We start from the raw sequence: 17098 nt of genomic DNA, 5'->3' as shown, positions 1-17098 counted from the left end.
CAATCCTCGTGTTCGATATCTTTATTATTACTACATAATGAATAAATAGACATGTCTAAGAGTTATCCCTATGCAAGTTGTGTTTGGATCTTGGTTTCCTTGTTAGTAATTGGAAGTCAAATAAGCTCCAATTTTCTTATTTAGTTTCAATTGTTAGCTGGGGATTGTATTTACCTTGGGACTTGGGAGGTTTTTTCTTTCTTTCGATTTGCTTCATGTTTGTAGGAGGGGTAATTTAGCCACAAAATTCATGGCTGAAGTTAGCTCCGTCAATTCGAGAGTTTATTTGGATAGATGAGGCTCTAGCTAGACTAACATCTATTCATGCTTTTGATGTACTGCCATTTTTTTTTACAGGAGGAAAATTAATGTACTGACATTTGATGATGAATAATGTTTTACGTGGACTTTACACTGTAAAATATTTTACAGTGATATCTGATCATATTTTTTCCTGTTTTTTTTTGGTAATTTTTTTTATTGATGATCATGTAGTCAAATAATTAGTCATGTTTGAATGTTTATGTATACTATTTTACAAAGTTAGTGCATCCTTATTTAACTCTAAATTAAAGATAAATGATTGATTAATACTTTTTTAGGTTAAATATGACGTGGATCAATAGAGGCTCACTCTTAAATGGAAAAGAATCTTTGTGAGAAGAGTTATCTACTAATTGAGTTTTTATTCTACGCATGGGAATTTGAACCCTAGACATAAAAAGGTGAAATTTAACTTGCGATTTGTGTCAACTCAAATTGACTATTTCACATATTCTTGAAATTGTTATAGTAAACATGTATTTTCAAGGAAGATGTATCTTTATATGCTTTGGACAAAAATACATGTATACTATACCAATAAGAACTGTGATTCACTCGAATAAAAATGGATTTCAACAACAATTATATTCAGCGGAGTTTTGTCATAATAGGGATAACTTTCGGTTCAAGACTTTTAAGCCATCCTTAATTTAATTTGGGCAATGTTTCATCCACACCTCTCTTTTGAGGTGGAGAGGTAGAATAGTGAGAGAGATAGGAAGAAAAGAAAAAGTAAGAGAGATAAAATATGAGATGTGATAGATAATAAGATGAGAGAGATAAAAATAAAAGAGTAAAATACACTCACCCCCCTCAAGATTTGTGAGAATAACACTTAGCTCCATTCTTATCCAAAATATGCACTCCACCCCAATAATAATCTCACAATTACACTTAACTCAATTCTTCTCTAAATTCTACACTCCACCCCACCCCCTTTAACACCATCCAAAAGATGCTAACGGAATATTCTTTTAACTCAAAATTAATTAATTTAAATATAAATACATTACATTATCTTCTAACTAAATAATAAATATACTTTTAAAAAAAAAAGTAGCACGAGATAATCAGTGCTCATTCAAGTAAATAAATCCTTGTTATTTGGAGGGTAGCACAAATGATTTACAATAAAGCATGTTTTGGCCTTCTTGGTATAATTCCAAATTCATAGAACTAGAACATTTCTTAAACGAGAACAACTTCTGTTTTACTTCTTCCATATCTGAGTTACGTAGCTTCCAGCTAAGTTTGAAATCATCCTCTTCAAGGCAACAACATTTTCCATCACAAATGTAGCAAAACTTAACTCAATGTCAGAACCATCAAAACTCAAAAACTTTACCACTAAGTTTACTAAAAAAAATTGTCAATAAGTTTACTAAACTTTCAAAATATAATTGTGTTATGACGATATGTGATTGCCTTAGTTATTAGGTTGTATGAGCACTTAAGCACATGGCATTTTAAGTTTTAAAATATAAGTTGTTTAAGGTTATACACAGGTATTAAGAACTCATCATTTGATAAATATTTTGACTGAAACACTCCCTATTTAAATTTGAGTTATATTAGAGAGAGAAATATTTTGACCATAATAAACATCAAGTTTAATTATTATTTGTTATTTGGAGGTATTTAAAATATTTTATAAATATTTAGAATATTTACAAAATTATAGTACAATTATTATTTGGTTAGAGGATAATGTAATTTATTTATCATTTATATTTTAATTAATTAATTTGAGTTAAAGGAATATTCCGTTAGCATCTTTTGGATGATGTTAAAGGGGTGGGGTGGAGTGAAGATTTCAGAGAAGAATTGAGCTAAGTGTAATTATGAGATTATTATTGGGGTGGAGTGTATATTTTGGATAAAAATGGAGTTAAGTGTTATTCTCACAAACCTTGAGGGGGGTGAGTGTATTTTACTCAAAATAAAAAAAGGTGGAAATAAAGTGTTTAAAAAATGAGGTGTGTATATATCATTACTCATTTAAATTTTAGCATCTAGAATTTAGGATACTGTTAATGAGTGCAAAAACCCCAAAATAACCTCAACTACTTGGTGATATATGATGAGTCATTTTTTAAGTACTCATATTAGACATTACATGTTCAAAAGTTTATCCTAATTAATCGTTTGTTTATCGAAGATCGCTTATATATGAGTTACTCGCAGATGTTCATTTTTATCAATTTCATGTTCCAGATATTCAGATATCCAATTCTAAGCGTGGGGGTGTGTTGGGAAATCTCACATTTACGCTGATAAAAATATGATCAACATAACTTTTATACAGGGAAAGACTATCATCACTTCAAACTGAATGTCTAAATTACAAATCATAAAGGGATACTTGGAGCATACACAACTTTAGTTTGGGTTATATGATGATATTTGAAAGTGTCTGCAGTGTCCTTCCCTTTAGCTGCAACTTTGGGAACTAAGTTTGGTAACCAGATAGAATTAAGTTTGGTAACCAGATATTAATAATGATAAACTGTTAATGATACTAATTGAGTATAGTTTAAGAAATGTCTCCAAATATGATATCAGGGTTAGAAGTTAGAACTATATATGTTTTAATCAGCTGACGATTACCATGGGATTCCATCATTTTAAGAAATCTGACGTTTAGATAATAGTCTCCTTTTTTTTCTTTTATTAATGTAATTTTGAACTGGTCTATGTCAAATTTTGAAATGCTCAACAATAATCTCTACAGTCTAATAAAGTTAAGAGTGGTCCTTAGATCCCATAGTCCCATTTAATTTGGCCATGTCCAACTTAGCATTCAAAGTCTCCTGTCTCTGAAGGTTCATAGCAATTTACAGTTAGCCTTCAAACAATCTAGGAAGGTTCATAGTAATTTTCAAAATTCATTTTTGCAATATTAAAATTCGGAATAGCTCTAACTTTACCTCAAAAATTAGTTTAAGGGTGAGCGTTGCTCTACCCTTTATATAGACTATTTTGGCTATATCTCTAGTCAATCTAGTCAATCTAAGTATCTAACACTCCTCAACACATTCTCTCACACCCTAACTCTAATACCACTTTAAATTTATAATTAGAGTTAAGCCTAACCCAAATTCCAAAAATATGCTCAAATTCCTGAATTATCTAGATTGGCTAACTGTTTCAAACTTACTATTAGTGGGTTGCAAGACAGACACTTTCGTTTTCACAGCCTTGTCTAACTTATTTGTCTTTAAGTGTGGGAGCCAAGACATTCATAATTGACCAAATAAAATATCAAGTTCCTCCCTCCACCAGAAACCTTGGTATCCAGCACTATATATATTCTCTAGTCAAGCTTCATAAAAATTTATTCATATACGTCCTTTGCATGAAACAGTGCTATAGAAAGCCTATGTAATACACAAATCTTCTAATAGATGCTCATACCTCATCAGCTACAGAAATTGAAGCAAAATGCATATCCCATTCACTAGACCTCAAGAGCTTGCAACAATTTGGCTTTGGCTTTCTTATTCATTCACCTTCTTTGTTCTAATCAATGGCTACACAGCTGAGCCTGCAAATGGAGACATCAAAGTTATACCCATTGGTGTAATCATTGATGTGAACACTGGTGTCGGGAAAGAACAGCAAGTAGCCATGGAAATTGCAGCTCAAAGTTACAATAACACTTCAAAGACCAACAAGCTAGCTCTCTATTTTCAGGAACCCACCAAGGATCCCATGAGAGCCACTTCTCAAGGTTAGTAATATATCAAGTATTTGCATTTTTTATCCTTTGTAGCTCAACTTAGTAAAAAATCACAGTAAAGCCAAAATCATGGCGGGTAGAATCAAAAGCTAAGGCAAGTTGCTTCTATTTACAATTGATTTTGGCTCACCGTTTTTTACTGTGTACGTACCCAAACATGAAACATGCAATTAGTTAGATACATAATTGATGAACCTGAGCCTATTTATTGCAGCTGAAGACATGATTAAAAGTCAGAAGGTGCAAGTGATTGTAGGGATGAACACATGGGTAGAAGCAGCTTCAGTGGCTGAATCATTCCGCGAATCTCGACTTCCTGTTATATCCTTTGCAGCACCTACAATTACCCCACCATTGATGGCGATTCGCTGGCCTTTTCTTGTTAGAATGGCCAACAATTGCACTGCATATGTAAAAAGCGTTGCAGATCTTGTGCATGCTTATAATTGGCATAGTGTAGTAGCTATTTATGAAGATGATGCCTTTGGTGGAGGTTCTGGGATGCTAGCACTTTTATCTGAGGCCCTTCAAGATGTTGGTTCAACAATTGAGTACCGTTTAGCTCTACCTTCACCTACTGATCTTCCTAATCCTAAAGAATTTATTCGCGAAGAGATGTTGAAGATAATTGAAAATACGCAATCTCGGGTATTCATTGTTCTGCAATCCTCATTAGATTTGGCGATTCATTTGTTCAGAGAAGCCTCACAAATGGGACTTATGGATAGAGAATCAGCTTGGATAATCCCAGAGAGGGTAACTAATTTGCTGGACTCTGTCAATAAGTCTTCTATTTCCTACTTGGAAGGAGCTTTAGGAATCAAGACCTACTATTCTGAAAATAGCAGTGAGTATCAAGACTTTGAGGCTAAGTTTCGAAGAACTTTTCGCGCCAAGAATCCTGAGGAAGATAACAGCAACCCAGGATTTTATGCTCTACAAGCATATGATAGCATTAAAGTTGTTGCACAAGCAGTAGAAAGAATGGCCAGAGACAATGGCAGAGGGGGTAGAAAGACTTTACTTGGAGAAATACTGTCTAGCAATTTTCTTGGTTTAACTGGAGAAATTCAATTTGAAGCACTTCAGCTCTTGCAGAATCCTACCTTAAGGATTGTAAATGTGTATGGGAGGAATTACAGAGAATTAGACTTCTGGACTCTAGAAAGTGGATTCACCACTAGCCTCCCTACTCAACAAGGTAGAAAAAGTGCTTTCAGGAATACAGAAAGTTTAAGTGCTGCAGTGATTTGGCCTGGAAAATCCCTTAGAATTCCAAAAGGCTGGAATCTTCCTACTAAACAAAATCCAATGAAAATTGCAGTCCCTGGAAGAACCCAATTTTCGAAGTTTGTCAAGGTTGATTATAACCAAAACCCATATAAGTATACTGGATTCTGCATTAAAATTTTTGAGAAGGTGTTGGGACTTTTGGATTATGATCTGCCATATGAATATTATCCCATCAATGGGACCTATCCTGATCTGGTGCAGCTTGTTTATAATAAGGTAACAACTTACTCATTTTACTTTAGATTTTACTCATTTTTTTCATAGACAAATGTTAGTAAATTAGTCGCCTATCAAAAAAAAAATGTTAGTAAATTTGTCATCCTCATTGTTTGAACCCTGGACCCTTCAACCTTTACCCTCCCAGACCCTTATGTCCCCTACCTCTAGCATAGTGATAAGACCTAAAGTTGACTCCTTAAATTTGATCTTTTGGTACAAAGTTTTTTCCTCCTTTGTGTGATTTACTCACTTTGATCCCTTTTCCGTTTTTGGTTATGATTGAAGACTTATGAGGCTGTTGTTGGCGACGTGACCATACTGGCAAAGAGACTGCAATATGTAGATTTTAGTGTGCCATTTGCAGAATCAGGATTGTCAATGATAGTAAAAGAAAAATCCCAAGAATCTGCATTGATGTTTTTGAAGCCCTTCACCTGGCAATTGTGGGCTGTAACTGGTGCCATCATGATTTACACAATGTTTGTAGTGTGGTTCCTGGAGAGGGAACACAATCCAGAGTTTCATGGCAACTGGAAGAGCCAGTTCAGCACTGCTCTTTTGTTCACTTTCTCCTCGCTTTTCCTTGCTCACAGTGAGTATCAATCTCATTTTTCAATTAACAACATTTATCAGCTATAGTAATGGAAACAAGTAGAAGAGGTAAACCTCATGAGGGAAAAAATCCCTGATTTGTAACCTTATTTGAGCTTATCTTATAGCATAAGCTCCTATGCAAGTGTTTATGAGAGTTTATGAAAACAGTTTATGACCTGCTTATAAGTTCTTTTGAGTTTATTTTCATAAGTTGTTCAGATTAGGTTATGGCTAAGCAGTTATAACTACCCATAACCTATTTTGAGCTTATTCCAATAAGCTTATCAAATTAGCTTACGAGTTACGAATAAGCACTTAAGCGCTTATGCAGTACGGTTATTGCTATAAGTGCTTAATTAACCTGTTTACCCAAATGCACCCTAAACTGATGCCAATGGTTTCATGTTGCAGGGGAGAAAATGTACTCCAACTTAACTCGTCTAGTGATGGTGTCATGGCTCTTTCTTGTTCTGATTCTTAACTCAAGCTATACTGCTAGTCTTTCTTCAATGCTCACAGTTCAACAACTGCAACCAAATGTGACTAGCATTGAGTGGCTGAAGAAGAACAACATGAAAATTGGTTGTGATGGGGATTCATTTGTCAGGGCATACCTTCAGAATGTTGAAAAATTCAAGCCAGAGAACATCATTAATATCAGTAGTGATGACAATTATGTCAGTGCATTCCAAAACTCTACTATTGCAGCTGCTTTTCTTGAACTCCCTTATGAAAAAGTATACATCAGTAAATACTGCAAAGGTTACTCTGCCTCCACACCAACCACCAGATTTGGAGGACTGGGATTTGTAAGTGACATTATAATTCTTCTACAAACTAAGATTATAAGCTGAACTTATTATTTTCTACTAGGCAACAGACCAAAAGTCATTTCTATAAGACTTAAATATGTTTTTGCCCCCTCCATAATCAGAAATTATTGGTTTTAGTTCTTCTTTATTTTTTGTTTGACCTCGGTCTTTGTATTAATAACAGAAATGTTTTAATCGCTGAAAGGATCGATATGGAAAGAAAAGAAAAAAACAATTTTGAGAACTGAAATTTACTAAAAAATTATCCTCGAATTGTCTTTTTCTACAGATAATGATGGTCTATGAGACTAAAACATGACTATTTTGAATATATAAGGACTAAAGTCAAAGAAAGTACAAAGAGAGATTTAAACCAATTATTTCTGATAATGCTTGGACAAAAACATATTTAAGCACTTGTATTAGTTGTATAACATCCTAAAACTCTGGCGATATAGGAAAACCTCTAAAGACTCTAGTTTTGTAGGTCACTCTCTCTAGTCTCATTTGAAAGAGTTTATTTGAGATTATCTTATATCATAAGGCTATAAGTGCTTAAAAAGTTTATGTGAAGAATTTATGTAAATAGTTTATGATCTACGGACTTGCCTATAAACAGTTTTGAGTTTAATTTCATAAGTTGCTTGAATTAGCTTATGTTTAAGCGCTTATACAAACTTATACTTGTTTTTTTTTATGCTTAAACTTATACTTGTTTTGAGCTTATTTAATAATTTTTTCAAATTAGCTTACGTTTATACAATTAGCGCTTAATTAAGTTGTTTACCCAAAGACCGTAATTCTATTTTTTGCTCAATAAATATGTCTCCAAAAGTTTCTGATCAACCCCATGATGCAGGTGTTCCAGAAAGGCTCCCCCCTGGCCAGAGATGTTTCTGTAGCTATGTTGAAGCTAATGGAGCAGGGAGAAATGAAGAGCTTAGAAGAGAAATGGTTGAATCCCTCGGGAGAGTGCTTCAAAAATGGAAACTCCAATAGCACAGAAAGTCTGAAGCTTGAAAGTTTCTGGGTTCTGTATGTGATTTCTGGTGGCACTTCCACTATTTGTTTTCTAATTTTCACCATCCATTATCTAAAATCTAGAAAATCACCCCATGATGATGAGGCACACCAAGGCAATGGCGAGAGCAAGTGGAAAAGGATGGTTAGGTTAACTAAGCATGTTTACAGAATGAAGCATAATAATGCAGTTAGGGCACATGAAGATGTTACTGATTGTTCTTCCAGATGGGATAGTGTGATTACACCTGATACACCTCCTGAGCTTCAGCATGCTGTAATGGCTCTTCAATTACCAGAAATCATAACAGTGTCTTCGATGTAAATGGCAAATACTTGATCAACTAGGAAATATAGCCAACATTAAGATATAGGAGGGTAACTTAGGATCAGAATTACCTTCTTCTCCAAGATACCCCACCTGGAATGAAGCATCTTCTTGTAGCGGATTCTTTGGGTTATGTAACTGTTAGGCAGTAGGGGGTTCTCTTTTCTTTTCCTGTTTTTTTTCTTTTCTCTTTGTAGTTGAGCATCAAAAAAAGAAGAAGAAAAAAGACATTATCGGTGTGTTTGTTAGAGTAGAGAATGAAGAGAGAGAGATATCGTGTTTGGTATGTCTCAAAGGGGGGAAGAGAGAACTTTTTGGTGGGTCCCATTGCTTTTTAACCTCTCCTCAAAAGAAAGAGAGATAGAGAGTGATTGCAGATGTGTTTTATGAATTTACTAGGTTATCCCTATAAAAAAAATGTAGTTTATGTTTATAAATTATAATATATATTTTAAGGTAAAAATGTCATTTCATACAAAATTAACTCTCTCTCTTCTCACTCTCTATTCAACCAAACTAGAGGAGAGAGATTCCACATCATTCTTTCTCTCTTCTCTTTCTCTTTACATTATTTCTCACATATTTCTCTCTACTCAACTTCTCTCTTCTCTACTATCTCTTCTCTATCTCTTTCTATCCTACCAAACAAAGTGTACATGTAGAAAAGTTTATCGGAAATCGTTTATTGGAAATTGCATATATATGATCACTCACAATCTAGGAAGCACGGTACTTCAAAAATAGCGAAGTAAGTACGGGTACGTACTCGATACCGGTACGCGACATACGTACCCAAAATGATTTCAAACAAAAAAATATATATATGACTACTTTCTGGGTGCGTTTTTGGTACTCTTTTGGGTACTTTTAGATTATAACTTTCGTTTCATAATGAAAGCTTATCTTAATACACATTAGTGGTTCAATGTTACAATGTTTCACTTCATATTTTGCTTTGGATTAATATTATGATATATATTATTTTAGTTTATACTTTTTCTATATTTTATATATATATTTCAATATATATATTTATATATATATATATTAAAAAATATACATATATACTAGCGTACCTGTACCCAGGATTTTATAAAATTGTCGTACCCCGTACCCGCACCCGGTACCGTACTCGTATCCGTGCAACCTAGCTCACAATATTTATTCCTATAAATTTCATGTTTCAGATGTCTAGTTATAATTTAATGAGTGTGTTGGGAAATCTCATGTTTACATTAATTATGAAACATGAACAAAAATAACTTTTATATAAGGGAAGACTATCATCACTTCTTTTTTTTTTTTTTTTTGAATTTGACTATCATCACTTCTAAACTAACTTAGAGTTAGATTCTTTTTCTTGGTACAGCAGGAAAATAGTAGAGCTAGTTCTAACTAAATAAAAAGATCACATTTGTTTCAACTCTCATAAAAGTAATATTTCATAGTAAAGTGGCAACATTGGTACCGTAACAGTTGGGCGTTTGTAGTTTCAAAACCGCGTGTACTCTATCCAGTGTTGCATTGTGTAACGTTAGCCTTTTTATTCCAGCATTTTTGTTGTTGACTTCCAGCAATGTCAACATTGTTAGACCGATTCAAACTGAATATTTAAATTACAAACCATAAAGGATACTTGGAGCATACACAACTTTAGTTTGGGTTATATGATAATATTTGAAAGTGTTTGCAGTGTCCTTTTCTTTAGCTGCAACTTTGGGAGTTAAGTTTGGTCAGCAGATAGAATTAGTATTAGTAATGATAAACTGTTAGTGAAACTGAAATTGAGTATAGTTTAAGAAATGTCTAAATTATGGGATCCGGGTAACAAGTATGTTTTAATCAGCTGACGATTACCATGTGATTCCATCATTCTAAGAAATCTGATGTTTATTGCTCTCCTTTTTTTTCCTTTTATTAATGTAATTTTGAACTGTTCTATGTCAAATTTTGAAATGCTCAACAATAATCTGTACAGTCTAATAGAGTTAAGAGTTGTCTTTAGATGCCATAGTGCCATTAATTTGACCATGTCCAACTTTGCATTCAAAGTCTCCTGTCTCTGAAGGTTTATAACAATTTACAGTTAGCCTTCAAACAATCTAGGAAGGTTCATAGTAATTTTCAAAATTCATTTTTGTAATATTAAAATTCAGATTAGCTCTAACTACCTCAAAAATTAGTTTAAGGGTGAGCGTTGCTCTACCTTTTATATAGACTATTTTGACTATATCTCTAGTCAATCTAGTCAATCTAACCCCTCAACACATTCTCTCACACCCTGACTCTAATACCAATTTAGAATTATAATTAGAGTTAAGCCTAACCTAAATTCTAATAATATGCTCAAATTCCTGAATCATCTATGGCTAACTGTTTCAAACTTTCTATTAGTGGGATGCAAGACAGATACTTTCGTGTTCACAGCCTTGTCTAACTTATTTGTCTTTAAGTGTGGGAGTCAAGACATTCATAATTGACCAAATAAAAAACCAAGTTCCCTACCTCCACCAGAATCCTTGGTATCCAGCACTATATATATTCTCTAGTAAAACATTTTCATAAAAAATTATTCATATATACATCATTGCATGAAACTGTGCCATAGAAAACCTGTCTATAATACACAAATCTTCTAACAGATGCTCATACCTCATCAGCTACAGAAACTGAAGCAAAATGCATATCCCATTCACTAGACCTCAAGAGCTTGCAACAATATGGCTTTCTTATTCATTTACATTCTTTGTTCTAATCAATGGCTACACAGCTGAGGCTGCAAATGGAGACAACAAAGTGATACCCATTGGTGTGATCATTGATGTGAACACTCGTGTTGGGAAAGAACAGCAAGTAGCCATGGAAATTGCAGCTCAAAGTTACAATAACACTTCAAAGACCAACAAGCTAGCTCTCTATTTTCAGGAACCCACCAAAGATCCCTTGAGAGCCACTTCTCTTGGTTAGTAATATAACAAGTATTTGCTTTTGTTATTCTTTTTGGCTTAACTTAGTGCATGTGTGGATATACGATAAAAAACCACAGTGGAGCTAAAATCATGGTGGTTAGAAGCAAAACCTAAGGCAAGTAAGTTGCTTCTATTCACCATTGATTTTGGCTCACGCTGTTTCACCATTGATTTTGGCTCACGTAGTTTTCTCCTATGAATCCAAACATGAAACATGATAATAGTTGTATGCATAATTGATGAACCTGAGCCTATTTACTGCAGCTGAAGACATGATTAGAAGTCAGAAGGTGCAAGTGATTGTAGGGATGAACACATGGGTAGAAGCATCTTCAGTGGCTGAATCATTCCGCGAATCTCGACTTCCTGTTATATCCTTTGCAGCACCTACAATTACCCCACCATTGATGCCAATTCGCTGGCCTTTTCTTGTTAGAATGGCCAACAATTGCACTGCATATGTAAAAAGCGTTGCAGATCTTGTGCATGCTTATAATTGGCATAGTGTAGTAGCTATTTATGAAGATGATGCCTCTGGTGGAGGTTCTGGGATGCTAGCACTTTTATCTGAGGCTCTTCAAGATGTTGGTTCAACAATTGAGTACCGTTTAGCTCTACCTACACCTACTGATCTTCCTAATCCTAAAGAATTTATTCGTGACGAGATGCTTAAGATAATTGAAAATACTCAATCTCGGGTATTTGTTGTTCTGCAATCCTCATTTGAATTGGTGATTAATTTGTTCAGAGAAGCCTCACAAATGGGACTTGTGGATAGAGAATCAGCTTGGATAATCCCAGAGAGGGTAACTAATTTGCTGGACTCAGTCAATAAGTCTTCTATTTCCTACATGGAAGGAGCTTTAGGAATCAAGACCTACTATTCTGAAAATAGCAGTGAGTATCAAGACTTTGAGGCTAAGTTTCGGAGAACTTTTCGCACCAAGAATCCTGAGGAAGATAACAGCAACCCAGGATTTTATGCTCTACAAGCATATGATAGCATTGAAGTTGTTGCACAAGCAGTACAAAGAATGGCCAGAGACAATGGTAGAGGGAGTAGAAAGACTTTACTTGGAGAAATACTGTCTAGCAATTTTCTTGGTTTAACTGGAGAAATTCAATTTGAAGCACTTCAGCTCTTGCAGAATCCTACCTTAAGGATTGTAAATGTGTATGGGAGGAATTACAGAGAATTAGACTTCTGGACTCTAGAAAGTGGATTCACCACTAGCCTCCCTACTCAACAAGGTAGAAAAAGTGCTTTCAGGAATACAGAAAGTTTAAGTGCTGCAGTGATTTGGCCTGGAAAATCCCTTAGAATTCCAAAAGGCTGGAATCTTCCTACTAAACAAAATCCAATAATAATTGCAGTCCCTGGAAGAACCGCATTTGCAAAGTTTGTCAAGGTTGATTATAACCAAAACCCATATAAGTATACTGGATTCTGCATTGAAATTTTTGAGAAGGTGTTGGGACTTTTGGATTATGATCTTCCATATGAATATCATCCCATCAATGGGACCTATCCTGATCTGGTGCAGCTTGTTTATAATAAGGTAACAACTTACTCATTTTACTTTAGATTTTGCTATAATTTGAAGGTGTTTGGTGGGCCAGCATATCCACAGTCCACACTCGCATTAATAAGGAAAATGGATTCCCTGCAGTTCAAGAATCCTACATTCATGCAGTCATGCAATTAAGTCGTTCCATAAAGTTCGGTAGACTATCAGATCTTTGATGAAATATATGAACCGGCCGATCTTTGATCGGACGACTCAGACTGTGTGAATGCAGGGTATCCCTGACTGCATGGGACCTGAATTCGTTAATAAGATACCTCATTATCTTGAATACTAGTGTCTCATTCTCATATACTAGCATAGAGATGGGTGACATTCCTTAGCTTTGGCGTTAGCCCCGTAATGAATAAAAAAAATACTAGCATAGAGATAAAACCTAAAGTTGACTCCTGCATTTTGATCTTTTGATACAGACCTTTTTCCCTCTTTGTGTGATTTACTCATCTTGATTCTTTTTCCCTCTTTGGTTATGATGGAAGACTTATGATGCTGTAGTTGGCGACATGACCATACTGGCAGAGAGAATGCAATATGTAGATTTTACTGTGCCATATGCAGAATCAGGATTGTCAATGATAGTAAAAGGAAAATCCCAAGAATCTGCATTGATGTTTTTGAAGCCCTTCACCTGGCAAATGTGGGCTGTAACTGGTGCCATCATGATTTACACAATGTTTGTAGTGTGGTTCCTGGAGAGGGGACACAATCCAGAGTTTCATGGCAATTGGAAGAGCCAGCTCAGCACTGCTCTTTTGTTCACTTTCTCCTCGCTATTCCTTGCTCATAGTGAGTATCAATCTCATTTTTCAATTAACAACATTTATCAGCTATAGTAATGGAAACAAGTAGAAGAGGAAAACATCTTGAGGAAAAAAAATCCTGATTTTCAATCTTATTTGAACTTATCTTATTGTATAAGCGCCTATACAAGTCTTCATGGAAGTTTATGAAAACAGCTTATGACCTGCCTATAAGCTGTTTTGAGCTTATTTTCATAAGCTGCTCAGATTAGCTTATGGATAAGCGGTTATATCTAACTACAACCTATTTTGAGCTTATTTCAATAAAATTATCAAATTAGCTTACGAGTAAGAGCTTATGCGATAAGCGCTTATTGCTATAAGTGCTTAATTAACTTGTTTACCACCGTAAAAAAAAAAACCTGTTTACCTAAACGCACCCTAAACTGATGCCAATGGTTTCATGTTGCAGGGGAGAAAATGTATTCCAACTTAACTCGTCTAGTGATGGTGTCATGGCTCTTTCTAGTTCTGATTCTTAACTCAAGCTACACTGCTAGTCTTTCTTCAATGCTCACAGTTCAACAACTGCAACCAAATGTGACAAGCATTGAGTGGCTGAAGAAGAACAACATGAAAATTGGTTGTGATGGAGATTCATTTGTCAGGACATACCTTCAGAATGTTGAAAGATTCAAGCCAGAAAACATCATGAATATCAGTAATGAATACAATTATGTCAGTGCATTCCAAAACTCTTCTATAGCAGCTGCTTTTCTTGAACTCCCTTATGAAAAAGTATACATCAGTAAATACTGCAAAGGGTACTCTGCCTCCACACCAACCATCAGATTTGGAGGACTGGGATTTGTAAGTGACATTATAATTCTTCTACAAACTAAGATTATATACTGAACTTATTATTTTCTATTAGGCAACAAACCAAAAGTCATTTCTATAAGACTTCAATATGATTTTGGCCCCTGCATAATTGGAAATTATTGGTTTTAGTCCTTCTTTATTTTTTGTTTGACTTCGGTCTTTGTATTTATAAAATTAATAAAATAGACATGTTTTAATCGCTTAAAGGACCGACAACTAAAGAAGAAAAAACAATTTTGAGAACTGAAATTTACTAAAAAAATATCCTCGAATTGTCTTTTCCTATAGATAATGGTCCTCTCATGACTATTTTGAATACACAAGGACTAAGTCAAATAAAGTAACAAAGAGAGATTAAAACCAATTGTTTCTGATAATGCTTGGACCGAAAACATATTTAAGCACTTCTATAACATATCCTAAAACTCTAGCTACAAAGGAAAAGCTCTAAAGACTCTAGTTTTGTATGTCACTCTCTCCATTTGGAAGAGTTTATTTGAGTTTATCTAATAGCATAAGACTATAAGTGTTTATGCAAGTTTTTGTGAGAGTTTATGTAAATAGTTTGACCTACGGATTTGCCTATAAACAGTTGAGTTTAAATTTATAAGCTGCTCAAATTAGCTTATGTTTAAGCACTTATACCAACTTATAACATGTTTTGAGCTTATTTCAATGTTTTTTTCAAATTTACTTATACAATTAGCGCTTAATTAAGTTTACCCAAAGACAGTAGTTCTATCTTATGCATAATTAATCTGTCTCCAAAAGTTTCTGATCAACCCCATGATGCAGATGTTCCAGAAAGGCTCCCCCCTGGCCAGAGATGTTTCTGTAGCTATATTGAAGCTATTGGAGCAGGGAGAAATGAAGAGCTTAGAAGAGAAATGGTTGAATCCCTCAGGAGAGTGCTTCAAAAATGGAAACTCCAATAGCACAGAAAGTCTGAAGCTTGAAAGTTTCTGGGTTCTGTATGTGATTTCTGGTGGCACTTCCACTATTTGTTTTCTAATTTTCACCATCCATTATCTAAAATCTAGAAAATCACCCCATGATGATGAGGCACACCAAGGCAATGGCGAGAGCAAGTGGAAAAGGATGGTTAGGTTAACTAAGCATGTTTACGGAATGAAGCATAATAATGCAGTTAGGGCACATGAAGATGTTACTGATTGTTCTTCCAGATGGGATAGTGTGATTACACCTGATACACCTCCTGAGCTTCAGCATGCTGTAATGGCTCTTCAATTACCAGAAATCATAACAGTGTCTTCGATGTAAATGGCAAATACTTGATCAACTAGGAAATATAGCCAACATTAAGATATAGGAGGGTAACTTAAGGTAGGAAGTATGTAGGCTTAATCCAGTTTTTGGTCCCAGCCTTTGTCATAAATATGACTTTAGTCCCTCGCTGGAGTAAAGGTGGGGATTGATCCCCAATTTTTGGCAAAATGATTGGCTTTGGTCCTTCCGGCCGGTTGGGTCAACGCCGGAGTTCCGCCAGCTGATGTGGCCCTTGCCACGTCAATTAATGAGTCCACGTGGCTATTTTTTTCTTTTTCATTTAAATTAAAAAAACCCATAATGAAAACCCTTAATTAAATCATTTCATTTAATTAAATAAAAGAAATCCTAATCTTCAGCTTCATCACCATCTTCTTCAACCTCCACCCCAACCAAGCCCTTTATGAATCTCATCATCATTCTCCATCAACTTCACTATACATCTTCTTTTTTCACACTCAGATCAATTGAAAATCTCTGGAGTGGGGGTTTTAGGTTAGGGTTTCTGTTTTCTGATTTCTCTAGATTGGGGTTTCTGGGGTGGGCGGTTTGGTGGGATTGGGGGTGGTGACTCCTCCGTTCTGGAAATGGAGAAGAGAGAGCTGGGATTTGGAGAGAGACAACCTAAAAACGACATGCAAGGGGGAAAAAACTCCTTTTTCCTTGATCTGACTTTGAGTATCAGAGGTGGTGCTTGGTGGTTGAGTTCGCCAAAAAAGCAGAGAAGAAAATGGCGATGGTGGCTTGCCGGGAACGATGGCAATGGCCTCCACTGTTTTCCGGCAAAGTTTCTTTCCCTCTCTGTTCTTCCCTTGACCCGATTTCTGGTTCCTTTGACCCCCAGACCCTTAATCGGGTCGAATCCCTCTCTGCAGTCTCTTCCTCCTTTGTTGACCCCCTCTGTGCAGTTCTCTTGTTCTAAAGATGTTAACGTTGTAGGGGAGGAAGAAAGTTCAGAACTTTCATCATTTACTTTCTCCTCTTCACCCTCTCGGAGATGGGTCTATTACATTTCTGGTTTAACGAGATCTACTTTCAATGAGTAATGATGTAATTGATTTGGGGCTTCAGAAAATTAATTGCTTTCTTCATTTGCTCGATTTCAATTCTTTCATGTGTAATGATGCAATTGATTTGGGGGTTCTAATTCATGTCTGCCTAATGTGTTTTTGTTTTATTTCAGATGGTTGAGTAGAATTGGGGTGCTTAAATTTGGTAATATATTAAGAAAAGAAAATTGATTTGGGATTAAAGAAAGCCTTAAACGAGTGCTTGATTCATGGAGCCTAAGTTTCAGAAAGAGGG

At 35.2% G+C, this 17098-nt stretch overlaps 2 protein-coding genes across 2 annotated transcripts; both read left to right on the top strand.

The window, feature by feature from the left end:
* Positions 1-3676: 3676 nt before the first annotated feature.
* LOC130715227 (glutamate receptor 2.7-like) lies at positions 3677-8751 on the top strand. Its single transcript, XM_057565304.1, has 5 exons — positions 3677-4054; positions 4278-5572; positions 5861-6167; positions 6581-6978; positions 7841-8751. Exons 1-5 carry the CDS (start codon positions 3766-3768, stop codon positions 8324-8326), a joined length of 2775 nt encoding a protein of 924 aa, XP_057421287.1. The 5' UTR covers positions 3677-3765; the 3' UTR covers positions 8327-8751.
* A 2146-nt stretch (positions 8752-10897) lies between these two features.
* Positions 10898-16115, top strand: LOC130715438 (glutamate receptor 2.7-like). The gene is made up of 5 exons (XM_057565537.1): positions 10898-11291; positions 11563-12857; positions 13364-13670; positions 14097-14494; positions 15302-16115. The coding sequence occupies exons 1-5, from the start codon at positions 11009-11011 to the stop codon at positions 15785-15787; spliced, it is 2769 nt and encodes a 922-aa protein (XP_057421520.1). The 5' UTR covers positions 10898-11008; the 3' UTR covers positions 15788-16115.
* The last annotated feature ends 983 nt before the right edge of the window (positions 16116-17098 follow it).

The sequence above is a fragment of the Lotus japonicus genome, chromosome 4, assembly GCF_012489685.1.
Source record: "Lotus japonicus ecotype B-129 chromosome 4, LjGifu_v1.2".
NCBI classification, from domain to species: domain Eukaryota; kingdom Viridiplantae; phylum Streptophyta; class Magnoliopsida; order Fabales; family Fabaceae; genus Lotus; species Lotus japonicus.
The sequence above is the reverse complement of the archived record's forward strand: the minus strand, read 5'-3'. Positions and strand labels throughout refer to the sequence as shown.

Coding starts and splice junctions, on each gene's coding strand:
- LOC130715227 (XM_057565304.1), top strand. CDS start 3,766: ATGCATATCCCATTCACTAGACCTCAAGAGCTTGCAACAATTTGGCTT. Junction 5,573..5,860: donor TGCAGCTTGTTTATAATAAG/GTAACAACTTAC, acceptor TTATGATTGAAG/ACTTATGAGGCTGTTGTTGG. Junction 6,168..6,580: donor CTCGCTTTTCCTTGCTCACA/GTGAGTATCAAT, acceptor TTCATGTTGCAG/GGGAGAAAATGTACTCCAAC.
- LOC130715438 (XM_057565537.1), top strand. CDS start 11,009: ATGCATATCCCATTCACTAGACCTCAAGAGCTTGCAACAATATGGCTT. Junction 11,292..11,562: donor CTTGAGAGCCACTTCTCTTG/GTTAGTAATATA, acceptor TATTTACTGCAG/CTGAAGACATGATTAGAAGT. Junction 12,858..13,363: donor TGCAGCTTGTTTATAATAAG/GTAACAACTTAC, acceptor TTATGATGGAAG/ACTTATGATGCTGTAGTTGG.